Here is a 13,497-nt window from a genome sequence, read left to right on the forward strand (position 1 = left end):
TCAGGGGCAGGGACACCCAGTTCATCCTCCCGCTCACGGGGAGCTTCACGCAAGGTCAGGGGTTTGGGGTCATCCCTGGTGGGAACCAGGCTAGCCTTGTTCCCTGAGCCAGGACCTCCATCAGTGGCAACAGCATTTCCAGGAAGCTCCCCTGCCCCAGTGGCTGCAGGACAGAGAACCCTTATGCTGGGCAGATGCCCCCCTGAAGGCACAGGAAAAGGGGACACCTGGGGGGAAAAAAGCACAGGAAGGAAGACAGGAGTCCACTGGGCAGGGTGAACCTGGGGCTCCTGCAGCTCCAGGTGAAGCCCATCCTCCATCCATTCCCCACCAGCACCGGCTCAGCTGCCCTGAGACCCAGCAGTGGCTGCTCCGTGCCAGCAGGGGGAGCGTGAGCATGCCAGGAGCCTGCCGGCTGAGTTCCAGCCTCAGACTGGGGGAGGGGGAGAGATCAAGGAGGGGAGGGAGTCACCCTTAACAGACCCTGCGCAAGAGGCTGAGGGGGCCCCCTGGTGTTCCCCAGGAGCCTGGCCTGCCAGTCCGGCCATTCACAGGTCCTAGTCCTGCATATGGCACAGAACCCCCTCTGTAGTCCCTGGGGACCAACCGCCCAGGCCAGACTGCAACCAGACCCAGGGCAGTGCTGGGAGTCTTCTGAAAACATCTAGTGTAAACCCCTCCCTGCAGAGGCTCCAGGGGCTGACCTGAGGCTGCATTGTCATGGGGCTCATCAATGGGGCCCACGGTGCTGGCGCCAGCTTTTTGGACTAGCTTCCTCTGGTCATCTCTGCATGATGGTCAATAAAATGCACAAACGCCACTGGGATGCCTGGCCTGTAGGCGGCAAAAACACAAGACACTCCACAAATGCCTCCTTCCCGAGAGCTTCCTCAGAGGGGAAGGTCTAATAGGACTCAAAGCCCAAAAGAATGATTCCCTCCCCTCCCCAAATCAAACAAAATGACTCAATTCTAGATGTTAGAAACGAAGAACTTGCCAGGGACATGATGGAAATAGCTTAGGACCAGAAAAGGAGACCTGAACTATCCAGCTGTGCTGTCCCTAAGCAAGTTACTTTACCTCTCTGGGCTGGCTGCAGGCTCCCTCCCAGGCCCTGCCAGCCACTATGCAGTGACCCTTCTCCTCTGGCTGGGACTGGAGACTGTTCCCCCATGTCACAAATGCCTTAAACCATGACAAGTGCTGTGTCCTTGGGCATATCCATCTGTCAGTGCAAAAGGCATGAACTGGTGAAGAAACAGAATCTGCACTTCCAGCATGGACCCGCCAGCACTGAGGAGTTCTGAAAAAGGAAACCACCCGACTAAGCCTGGTCTTACTATTGGAGTCACTACGTTCACTGTTTGCTCAGCGATTAATATTTTCTGAAATAACAAACTTTGTAGTCAAGCTCTGAACTTGTTAGCATTGGCTTTGTTTGCTTTTTCCTCAGAACGCAAGAGTAATCATTGCATGAACCTTAAGTCAGCTTTCCACAAACACACTTTTGCAATGTGTTAACACTGGTGAAAGGTGTAAATGTGCTGAAAGCAGAGTATACTTGTATTTTTATTCCTCACCAATGTCAAGCTAAAAGTTCAAAACTTTTTTTTTTGTCTTTTTGCTATTTCTTTGGGCCACTCCCGTGGCATATGGAGGTTCCCAGGCTAGGGGTCCAATCGGAGCTGTAGCCGCCGGCCTACGCCAGAGCCACAGTAACGCGGGATCCGAGCCACGTCTGCAACCTACACCACAGCTCACGGCAACGCCAGATCGTCAACCCACTGAGCAAGGGCAGGGACTGAACCTGCAACCTCATGGTTCCCAGTCAGATTCGTTAACCACTGTGCCACGACGGGAACTCCAGTTCAAAACTTTTTAAGGGCCAAACCTAGAGCATATGGAAGTTCCCAGGCGAGGGGGTGAATTGGAGCTGCAGCCCCTAGCCTACACCACAGCCACAGCAATGCAGGATCCGAGCTACATGTGCGACCTATGCCACACCTTGCAGCAACGCCAGATCCTTAACCAACTGGGCGAGGATCCTCGTGAATACTAATCGGGTTCTTAACCCGCTGAGCCATTACAAAAACTCTGTAATTTTGCATCAGATTTACCTGAAGTCTGTCAGCAGAATCCTTGGGCCCTAACCTCAGGAATCCAAAAAGACTCTCTCAAAAGTGCCTCTAGATAGAGATATAAGTAACTGTTAGCATTTCCCAACTTCTGGAGTCAAGTGGAGTGCTGGGAGCAGCTGATCTTACATCACACCCCTGTGCACTGTTCACAAGCCTCCCCATAGCCCACCTTCCTCCCCACCCTCCATACCTGCACATGGAGCGGTGGTTATACAAGTGGTGTCACGTGTCACAAGCTGAAACCACAGAAAAGACTTTCTTCTTCTACAATTCCTGGCTCTATCTACAAGGCTGTTTCTTAAGGGCAGTCTTGGGCCCTCAATGCCTCCCCAGGGCCTGTTAACACATTCACTAAAAGCATTCCATCGCAGTAGAGAAAATAAATTCAGGATGAAAGAATGACCAGTAGCTTATGGGTAAACTGGTAGCCAGCACTATTTTCAAGATAATTTTGAAAGAAGTAATTTGATCAAACCATAATATTTTTCTGCCTCCCAAATAAATTAGAGAGGAGGCAAAAAAAAAAAAAGAGGTCTGACATTTGGATAAACTCTTAATGTTTAAGAGAAACATTAAGAGAAAAGAAACATTAATGTTTAAGGGACAAATTCCCAACTTTTACACCAACTTTTTCATGCAATCAGAGGAGGGAGCTGTGACCTTAACTCTGTCTGAAATACCCAAATCTCCATACCTATCCCCATACACAGAAAGCAAAACCCTTTATCCCCAATTCACGCATGAATAATTACACAAGAGATAAGTTAAAATGCTTCCTTTATTACGTAAAGCCAGTACTGCTACTTCTAAATTCAACTGTTGGTGCATCTCTATATTGTTCAGAGTGTTATGCCTGTGATGTTAAAGACAATCACTTCCAAGTGTCATCAGGCAGTGGCTTCCTGTGGATGCTGCCCGTCATGGCTGGTCCCCATATCACATACAGTCGGCAAACTGCTCTAGGAAGGTAAAGAGGTTCTCCCAGGCCCCAGAGTAAACAGAATGTTCTTCTACACCTTACTGTACCAGAAGCAACACAGTTCCAAAGGAGACAAATTAAAGATAGCATAGGTACCCAGCTTGTTGATATACCATCTTACCATTTCCACTAATAAAGCATATTACAACGGAGCCCTAATTTGTACTCTAATTAGGTGGTACAAGACAGTACATGTTCTGATTTCCAAGATGCAAGGTCACTCTCTGTACAGCCTTCTGACTAGTGAGCAAGCAGCTCACTTCAAGTGCAGGAGCTGTTTGCTGTGTTTCGACTACGTGCTTGAAATAGTGCTTTGCAAGCTCAGCGCTGGTTCTAAGTGCACACAGTTTTGGAGGCAGTATCCACGTCTGGTAGAATCTGGCCTGATTTAATCTTACTGTAGTTAGCATATTAGTGCTGTTACCTGTTGTGAGTAGAATTATTTTCCGTTATTCAGGTTAGCTCAGCAGAGACTCAAGAATTTGGGCCAAAATTATATGACCAATATAACTGATTATGACCAATTCTCTAAGCAAAAGAAACAAAGTAACTGCTGAAGTTAACAAAGATGCAATAATTCTCTTCATATGGCCTTGCATTGTTTTATGAACCACACGTTGAAACGATTAAAAATCATGAGTTTAACAAAAATCTCTACAAGCAGACTCATCAAAATAGATATTTTGGCCAATAAGACTTTCATACCCCCCCCCCCAAAAAAAAGTAGAGTTTAGATTGATTTAGGGCCATGTGCACATGTTCATAGAATAGTTGGTTTACTCTAACAAATGACAAGACAGCTCCCCTCAGTGAGTCCCTGACCTCAGTGTGTTTGCTTTACTTATATAGCAAGAGGATAACATTGAACACGGAAGCTTTCGATCTGTGGCACTGAATGATCATCTACACAGGGCATCCTTCAAAGGCTACAATTAAGGATCCACCTAGCTTTTCAGCAATACAAGCCCGATTGAGGTCTTCTGGCCCGTTTGCTTGACATTCATGTTTTATGCCTAGGGAAGAAAAACAATTCTATTTAGAATCATAGCAGTAGCTTACCTAATTCTCTAAGATATCAAACAGTAATGAGAATAAATTAATCTGTAACCACATGCTTCAACACAACTCCCACAAAGTAATACCAAAAGGAACCAGACGTATTAGCATATGTTCTAAATATTTCCATGTGTATAACACAAAGTCAGCCAAAGCTACTTTATGGTGTTAGAAGCCAAGGTATTGCTAACCCTGCAGAGGAAGAAGTAGGAAGGGAGTGGTGGGAAGAAGGGGGCATGAGTGAGATTTCGGGGATACTGGGCATAAGTCAGGAAACAAGCACTACATACAGCTTGTGAAAATTCAAGTTCTACAATAACTCATGTATTGTAGAACATGCCATACTTCATTAAAAAGTTAAAAAAGCAGGTCTAGTAATAATTTTTCTTGGTTTTGGAAATATAAGTAAAAATATGAATTTGATGTTTTGATTGTACAGCTGATTTAGTCAACTGTATTTAGGACTAACAGTCCTTACAAATGGGATTGCTTCTGCTCTGGAAAACGGCTCTCCAGCAGTACCCTACAATACACTTTAAGAAATCCATCACAATGAAATCTATGTAAAATGTGTTACTGATTCCCTTTCTCAGAAAAATTACATCACCCCACTGCACAAGGAGCTTTATAGAATTATATACAGTAGCTTCTCTGTAAACAGCTGTTCTCTTTTAAACAGCTGCAGTCCTTTCTGATTTTCCATAATTTTAGGACCATTTCTTAAGCTGCTGAGAGCATACAGGTCAGCTTGTAGACCCCTCAGGACCATCTGGAGAAAGCTAGTGATGGTCTCACTAGGAAAAAAGGCACCAGGGAGACCACCTTTCATGCCATCAGATCAAGTCTCTGGAGCAGCTCCTTTATTGAAAGGCGAGGCAGAGCAGGGAGGAGGAGGAGGAATCGCCTCAGGGAGCACGGTGGAAGTGCTGAAGCTAAAGGGTCACACTGTAACAGCAGTTCCCCAGCCAGTGAACACACTTCGAGGGGACAGCCCAACATCAAACCTAGCACTTGCGGAACCTGACAAGGACTGAACGATGCCACAGAAAGAAGGGAGAACTGTTTCCCTAAGTAAAACAAGATAGGGCAAACCTCATCTACTACCAGAGGATAAAAATCAGTCACCGTAAAACATACAAAATGAAAACGACACTAGGCCAAGCCCTTGTGACCCTGGCCCTTCCGGCTGTTTGGAGCTAGCCACAGCAGGACGGCATCTTAGGGTCCATCCCATGGAGGTTAAGAGGTTTGGACCAAGGTCACACAGCAGTTAGATGACAAGCTTAGCCCTCAGCACAGGCCTTCGGGCACTGGCCCCATGCTCTGTCCACCATACCAACATTTCCTCCCAGCTGGAGATAGTAAGTACATCCAGGCCATCTCACAGGATCCTAATCACCAGGGGCAAGTCAAGTATAACTGGTCGGCCCGAGGAGCGAGGCCACTTCCCCTTTGACACAGATGAACGATAACCTAAAATCATATCATTCCAAAGTAAAGCCAGAGAGAAGAGCGCCCTTTCCCATGTACAAACGTTTCCTTTTTGCAACTTTGTTATATCCACATTCAGAGGCAACAGCCTCTGAATTTATGATTTTTTAGGATGACCCACACAGACCAATGAGTCTCCACCTGCTATGTGAGAAACGTGGCGGCATCTGAAATCAGTTTAAAACCAGACTGAACAGGGATATGGACAAAATGTCAAGAGAACAGTGTTACTAACACGGGCCTTTCAGACCCAGAGTGCCCAGCAGGAGGCAGAACGACACTGAAAACTGAGTTTCTTAGGCAGGCAGTGCTGCCCTCCTCTGTGGCCACGGCTCTTGAGAGTAAGTGCTTCCAGGGGCTCACTCACCACACCTCCAAGTACCTACAAGTAAACTAGACCGTACCTTGAAATTTCTTTTTGATTGCGTCCTTGGAGCTGGCATAGATCATTTTACTTTTCAGAGGTGCTAGTTCTGGTGCCCTGGATAGAGAGGTGCCAAAAAAAAAATTAGCTTAGAGAACGCACAATTTACATCATGCTAAAACATCTGCATCAGTGAAGAGGCAGGGGCCTCAGCATCTCCTGGGAGAGTTTATCTAACTGCACAGTGTTTCTTTCCACTTGGGAAAGTGACTGTAACTCTGGTTGACCGAGGTGGGGAAAAGGTGTAGTGCCGCTTAAAGATCAGTTAATGGGGCTCTAATAAAAGAAACAGCACCGGATAATTCACTGACTCACCCAACCATTGCCTTTAATTTTTTTTTTTTTCATTTGTATCAATAAAGGCTTGCGTTCAGGCTAACAACCACCGTCTTCTTATGAGATTTCTAATACCCTCTGAGGGAAAAAAAGTTTCAAAATACAGAAAAGTACAGAGTGTGACCTGTAAATCAAGTACCTGCCAGCCAGAGTTAAGAAACACTAGCAATTTTTGCTTCTGCGTGTTTTCTGAAAAAGAATATATTATAAATAAAGTACAAGTCCCCTTCTTACTGCCCCCCTAAGCCCTTTCATCTACAACTAGTCCAACAGCAAATTCTGACCACATAGTCCTTGTTTTCCATCCTAATCTGACACAGTAAAACAGGTCACAAGCGTTTCTTTTTCTAAGTTTAATGGCAATTCAGCAATCATTATATCTTAATCGTCAATATTCCTATTATCTTACATTTACAAACTTTTCAGTGCCTCCTCCCTCTTGAATTCACCACTCATACACTTTACCATTTTTTGTACCAGCAATATTGAAAAGTAACAGAAATACTAAGAATGCACAAAAAAATCTCATCTACTTAAACCACACGTCTATGAACGCACTATTTGCCATTCTACTGCCCAACCTCGGACCTGCCTCCCCTCCCACCATGGGGATACCAAAGGGTAAAAAAGGAGTGTAGTTAAACACTCTTAAGCAGTTAGCAATTCCATTTGGCTGCCACATGTCCAGGACATTCAACAGTCATGAACGCCATGGACTGGCGTGGACCTCACCTAGTCTACTCCCCCACAGTGGACAGAGATGCTATTCTTGGGAATGAGGAAAACAGCAGTTTCTTTGTCTCTCAGATGCAGATTCCTCCCAACTCTAAGGTCCAAGGAGGGAGGCAGAGCTACAAGGACCTCAGGTCTGGGCAGATGCACCAGCTACAAAGCTAAGTGGGTATTTTTCTTATGCAAAGTAGGTCAGGTGCAAAAAAAGCTTTAGCTGCTCTCATTTTACTCCAACCAGATCTTTTTAGGGCCACTAGCGGCACATGGAAGTTCCCAGGCTAGGGGTCAAATTGGAGCTGCAGTTGCCATCCTACACCACAGCAACGCAGGGTCTAAGCTACGTCTGTGACATACACCAAAGCTCAGGGCAACACCGGATCCTTAACTGAGTGAGGCCAGGGATCAAACCCACATCCTCATGGATATTAGTCAGGTTCGTAACCCACTGAGCCACAACGGGAACTCCAAACCAGATCTTTAAAATATTTCAAGAGCCATACCCTGGGCCCTAAATAGCCTGTTAAGGAAAACTCCTATAAGGTTTTATCTTTCCTTTAAAAAGTAATAATGCAAAATAAAACATAGTACTAACACTGAACTTCCTTTTCTTTATACTTTTATCTTCCAAATGTTCTTTAATAGGGATATATCATTTTTATAATGGGTGGGGGAGACATAAAAAGCCAGATAAAAAATAGTACAAATGGAGGAAATATTCACTAATTTAAACACTTAAATCTTCAGCTTAAGGTCTGTGCCACTCACAGTAAATCTCAAAAGGGCCAGAGATTTTACCTGGTTTCCCAGCCCTAACACAATACCTGGCATGTAGCAGAAATAAAGTTTAATGAGTCTATTATTTTTATACATTTATGTCTGTAGCCACTAGGCTCAATACACAGTAAGCGCCCAATACATGCACTTGACCTCTTATCTGCAACCTCACAGCATCCTAGTTTCACCCGGTGCAGCAAAGGCTTGCTGAAATGGACTGAGGTGTGACCTAGAGTTACATTCCTTGAAACAAAAATTCTTCTGACTTCCTGGCCCCATGTCCCAAGTTGCTGGAGGCACACAGCTGAAGAGCTAAGCCCCTCCCTGCCTTGCCCCAGCGCAGGTCACAGTATAAAGAGGACCCTCACTGGGACCCTGCAAATCAAGGCCTGTTACCACTTCCCTCTTTCCCTTGGAAGCTACAGAATATTTTCACTGTGTAAGAATTCCAAACAAAAGAAGGGTCCTATAATACAATTAAAAGTCATACCTATAGTCTTCATTTAAGTGAAGCTTAATCTCAAGCATAAGCTTTTTTAAAAAATTTTATTTATTTATTGCTTTTGAAGCCTGCCCCCATGGCATATGGAGGTTCCCAGGCTAGGGGTTGAACTGGAACTGTAGTATGCCACAGCAATGCAGGATCCAAGGGGCATCTGTGACTTACACCACAGCTCATGGCAATGCCAGATCCTTAACCCACTGAGCAAGGTCAAGGATCAAATCTGCATCCTCGTGGATCCTAGTCAGATTAGTTTCCGCTAAACCACGACACAAGTCCCAAGTGTAAACATTCTTGAATGGACCAGAATAGCTACCTTTTTTTTTTTCTTTTCACAGCCACACCTGCAACATATGGAAGTTCCAAGGCCAGGGGTTGAATCAGAGCTGAAGCTGCGGCACATGCCACAGCCATGGCAACACTGGATCTGAGCCACATCTGTGACCTACACCACAGCTTGCAGGAACACTGGATCCTCAACCTACTGATCAAGGCCAGGGACTGAACCCGCATCCTCATAGAGACAACGTTGGGTACTTAGCCCACTGAGCCACATATTGGAACTCCCCCAAATGGCCACTTTAAATAGTCTTTCAAGAAAAGGCCACATAAAGCACTTTTCCACTATTCAGAGCCACGGTGTTCAATAGAGCTTTCTGCAATGATGGAAATGTTCCACATCTGTGCCACCCAACAAGGTAGTCACCTGTGGCTACAGAGCATCTGAAATACGGCCATTCGACTAAGAAACTGAATTTTAAATTTTATTTAATTTTAATAGCCACAAGTGGCTAGCAGCTCCCCTACTAGATGGTGTGATCTCAGAGCAAATTACAGCTGGAGGCAACGAGAGCACCAACGTCAAGAGCAGCAAACCAAAGAGACACAAGTGGGAGGCTAGTTCCTGGCTCAGCGTGTTGGGAGAACCTGGTGAGGTGCTACGGTAACAAAGAGATTAACTCTGAGTTTTACAGAGGCTCAATATTTTCAACAATGCTTACCACAGAAAAAACATCAACTCCTCTTTTCTGGATTCCTTGGTTTCAAAGCTTGCATCATACAAAGCATAGCGACAATCTTTCTCAGGAAGCATCCCCACGAAATGCTTGAAAGGATCGGTTATGGTTACACCAACATCTCCAACTAAGATCTCTTTGCCTTCTTCTACAATGATGCACTTTTTGTCTGCACTGAGACAAAAAATGACAGCCTTCTTTCTTTTCTTGATTTCTTCTGGTGTGGAGCACTTCCGAACTTTCATGTCATAAAAAATGCGACATACTTCATCAGCAACTTGCACTCCTGAAGCCTAGAATGAGAGGGGAGAAGAAAATCTGAAAGAGGCTCACAATTTTTATCATGCCAAATAAAAAACACTATGAAACTTCTGATTATAGACTGGCATACACTTAAAAATTTGTAAGGTGTATTTATCACCTAATAAGGAAAACTAGAAAATCTGAGCTGCTGGAGTTCCTGCTGTGGCTCATCGAGTTAAGAACCCGACTAGTATCCATGAGGACGCTGGTTCAATCCCTGGCCTCGCTCAGTGGGTTAAAGACCCTTCACTGCCATAAGCTGCGGTGCAGGTCACACATGTAGCTTGGATCCTGCGTTGCTATGGCCTCAGCTACAGCTCTGATTCAACCCCTAGCCTGGGAAACTTTCATATGCCACAGGTGCAACCGTAAAAAGAATTTAAAAGGAGGGGGGGACCCTGAGTTGCAGACACTGATTTCAGTCATTGGAATCTGTCACCATCCTGCAGAAATAAGTAAAGATTCAGCTGTAACAGGCCCTCCAGCCCTAAACATGGAAGACAGTGCTTCCTGGCATTGGACTGTTTTCTTCCTATAGAGGTTGCTCAGAGCCCTGACTAGGGTATAGTCATCTCTCCAGTTAGGGTGTTAATAATACCCCCACCTTCTTTTCACAACGTGTAACAGGTGGCCAGAGTGGCTGAAAAACCCCACTCCTACAGTGTATATTTTTCTAATAAAAGAAGAATTAAAAGGTCTTTGTACTACCTAAACGTCAAAATTTTATGATTAATATCCAGTAACACATTAGTCATACACCTTTAAAATCTCCAAGTTTTAAATTAAAATTAGAATAAATAAGAGTGCTAGGGAGTTCCCATTGTGGCTCAGCAGTAACAAACCCAACTGGTATCCACAAGGCCAAAGTTTGATCCCTGGCCCCGCTTAGTGGGTTAAGGATCCAGCAGTACCATGTGCTGTGGTATAGGTCGAAGATATAGCTTAGATCTGGTGTGGCTGTGGCATACGCTGGCAGCTGTAGCTCTGATTCCACCCCTAGCCTGGGAATTTCCATATGCCACAGGTGTGGCCGTAAAAAGAAATGATTGTTAGGAGACTATATCTTAATTGCTTCCACACACACACAAAATATAATTATGTGATGTAATAGAGGTGTGCGATCATATTGCAACATATAAACGTATCAAAAATCAACACTGTGTAAGCCTTAAGCTTACATATGTCGATTATATAAATAAGATTTACTGCTGTAAAAGAGGCTTAATTTAAAATTATACTGACCAGAAAAAATAAACTTTTACCATGTTATACTTGCTATTTGAAATGAGGAAGCAGTTACACAAGATCTTGATAGTAAAAGCTATAAAACCAATTTCTGATCTCTTCATCCTCTTTAACGAATGTGCTACTTCCATAACTTTACAATATCTCTTATTTTTTATGTTTCATGAACTACTTTGGTTTGCATATTAGCTTTTCTAAAGCAAGAATTATGAACTTAAGAAAATTTAAATACTAAACAATGCCAAGATATTAATGACACTCAAAATTAACATCATGGGGAATCTGATTGTTATTTCCTGCTACCATGACACTCAAAGCTGCCCTGTTTCCTCCTTGAGGCCTGATCCTTCTCTTTGTCTTTGGATTCTACCACATGTCCCTCTACAACACTGCTTTTGGTTTAAGTCACCCAGAGTTAACTTTTGTTCCTTTAGTCTAAATAGCTCTAACAGGTACAGTAGTACCACATTGCTTTGGGCAGTTTTCACATACTATGTAAATACTAATGTACATTTGCTAGTTTGTGGAGAAAAAGACAAACTGGAGACAGATTTAAACAGTCAATAAAAAGTGAGGGAAATCTGACCAAGATCACCAGGAGACAATAGGTAAAAGAGAAAAGGCAGGAAAGAGAGGTGGGCTTAAAAAAATGTTAATTGGGAGTTCCTGTCGTGGCTCAGTGGTTAATGAACCAACCTGACTAGTATCCATAAGATGCGGGTTCAATCCCTGGCCTTGGTCAGTGGGTTCAGGGCCCAGGGTTGCTGTAAGCTGTGGTGTGGGTTGAAGACGCACCTCAGATCCAGTGCTGCTGTGGCTGTGGCGTAAGCCGGCAGCTATGGCTCAGATTCGACCCCTAGCCTGGGACCTCCATATGCTGCTGGTGCGACCCTGAAAAGACAAAAGACCCCCCCCCAAAAAAAAAAATTGTTAATTGGCCAAAAGCCTTTTATAGGGCTGAAGATCAGGTTAAGTCTGATCCATCTGTGGCCAGGAGAGTTTAAGGAGAACTCTAGTAGGGACAGGAATAGATGCAGAACTTCTTAGTTGGCCTCTTCCTTGGGCAGAGGAGAATGTATGCTGGAAATGGGTAAAAGGTCAGTGACTGGTACAGATCCTAGGCTGCCTGCGTAAGGCTGTTCTCCCAACCTGGACTGGACCAGACTCTGGAATTCTGTGCACCTGCCATAGTTTATCAAGATATAGATTGTGTCCTGAAGAATAATTGCACTTGTTTTATAGTAACTCTCTGTATTCAGGACTGACTTCGATTTGTGACACTCATTTGTTTCTCTTCAATATTTATTGAGTGCCAGTCATCGGTATTGGTGCTAAGTACCTAATGGTACAGAAGACAGTTCCTCTGTCATGGAGATAGTAACTGTAGAGAGAGGGAGAACGGTATTAGGAAAATAATTAAACATAAATCTATAATTACAAATTGTGCCAAGTGCTAAAATTACAGGCCGCGATCAGGATGTAACAAGCGATGGTGTTTTACTATCAAAGGAGGGGCAATGGAAAAAGATTTTTTTCCCATAAAAAGGGTTCACAAACTTTTATTTTGGTGGTAGGACTTCTGCATTTTATCCAAGAGGCTTTGTCCTTCATTTTCATCAATTCACATTAAAATACAACATAAAGATAAAAAAAAAATTAACATCATTATTGGATCAAGGAATTAAAATGTGAGATGAAAAGACAGCCCACACACAGGGAGAAAATATTTATAAATCATATATTCAATAAGAAACCTGTATCCAGACTATATAAAGAACCCTTATAACAACAATGAAAAATGAAAATAACAATGAAAAACGAAAACCAACAAAAAATTGGATAGAGAACCCAATTTAAAAATGGGCAAAGGATTTGAACAGATGTTTTCCCAAAGAATTTTTTTTTGGGGGGGGGGGGGGTGGACATACCCACAACATGCAGAAGTTCCACAGCCAGGGATTGAACCTGTGCCACAGGAGCGACCCAAGCTACAGCACTGACAACACCAGATTCTTAACCTGCTATGCCACTTGGGAACTCTCCAAAGAATTTTAAAATTTTATTAATGGCTGCACCCACAGCATATGGAAGTTCCCGGGCCAGGCTTTGAAATCTGAGCCACAACTACAACCTACATCACAGCTGCAGAAATGCCAGATCCTTTAACCCACTGCACCACAATGGGAATTCCTCCAAAGAATGTTTTTAAAATGGCCAACAAGCACTTGTAGAAAATGTTCAACGTCATTAGTCATTACAGAAATGTATATCAAAACCACAATGAAAAACTACTTCACACCCACTAGGATGGCTATTAACAAAAAAGACACTAACAAATGCTGGTGACATTGTTGCAAAACGCGAACCCTTGGAATTCCTGTCATGGCTCGGAGGTAACAAACCCGACTAGTATCCATGAGGATGTGGGTTCAATCCCTGGCCTTGTTCAGTGGGTTAAGGAGCCAGCGATGACGTGATCTGTGGTTGTAGGTGAAGATGCA

General features: G+C 43.9%; 1 protein-coding gene across 1 annotated transcript in view; it reads right to left on the bottom strand.

Annotated features, from left to right (window-relative positions):
* Nucleotides 1–2,898: 2,898 nt before the first annotated feature.
* The window catches only part of DSTN (destrin, actin depolymerizing factor), a 49,222-nt gene continuing 38,623 nt past the window's right edge, over nucleotides 2,899–13,497 (bottom strand). Inside the window, exons 2-4 of the mRNA XM_047771637.1 lie at nucleotides 9,434–9,741; nucleotides 6,069–6,145; nucleotides 2,899–4,130 (exon numbers count right to left, since the gene is read on the bottom strand). Of these exons, the coding sequence (XP_047627593.1) occupies nucleotides 4,021–4,130; nucleotides 6,069–6,145; nucleotides 9,434–9,741 (495 nt within the window). The 3' untranslated portion in view covers nucleotides 2,899–4,020. The remainder of the gene's footprint in view (nucleotides 4,131–6,068; nucleotides 6,146–9,433; nucleotides 9,742–13,497) is intronic.

The sequence above is a fragment of the Phacochoerus africanus genome, chromosome 3 (genome assembly GCF_016906955.1).
Source record: "Phacochoerus africanus isolate WHEZ1 chromosome 3, ROS_Pafr_v1, whole genome shotgun sequence".
Lineage (NCBI taxonomy): Eukaryota > Metazoa > Chordata > Mammalia > Artiodactyla > Suidae > Phacochoerus > Phacochoerus africanus.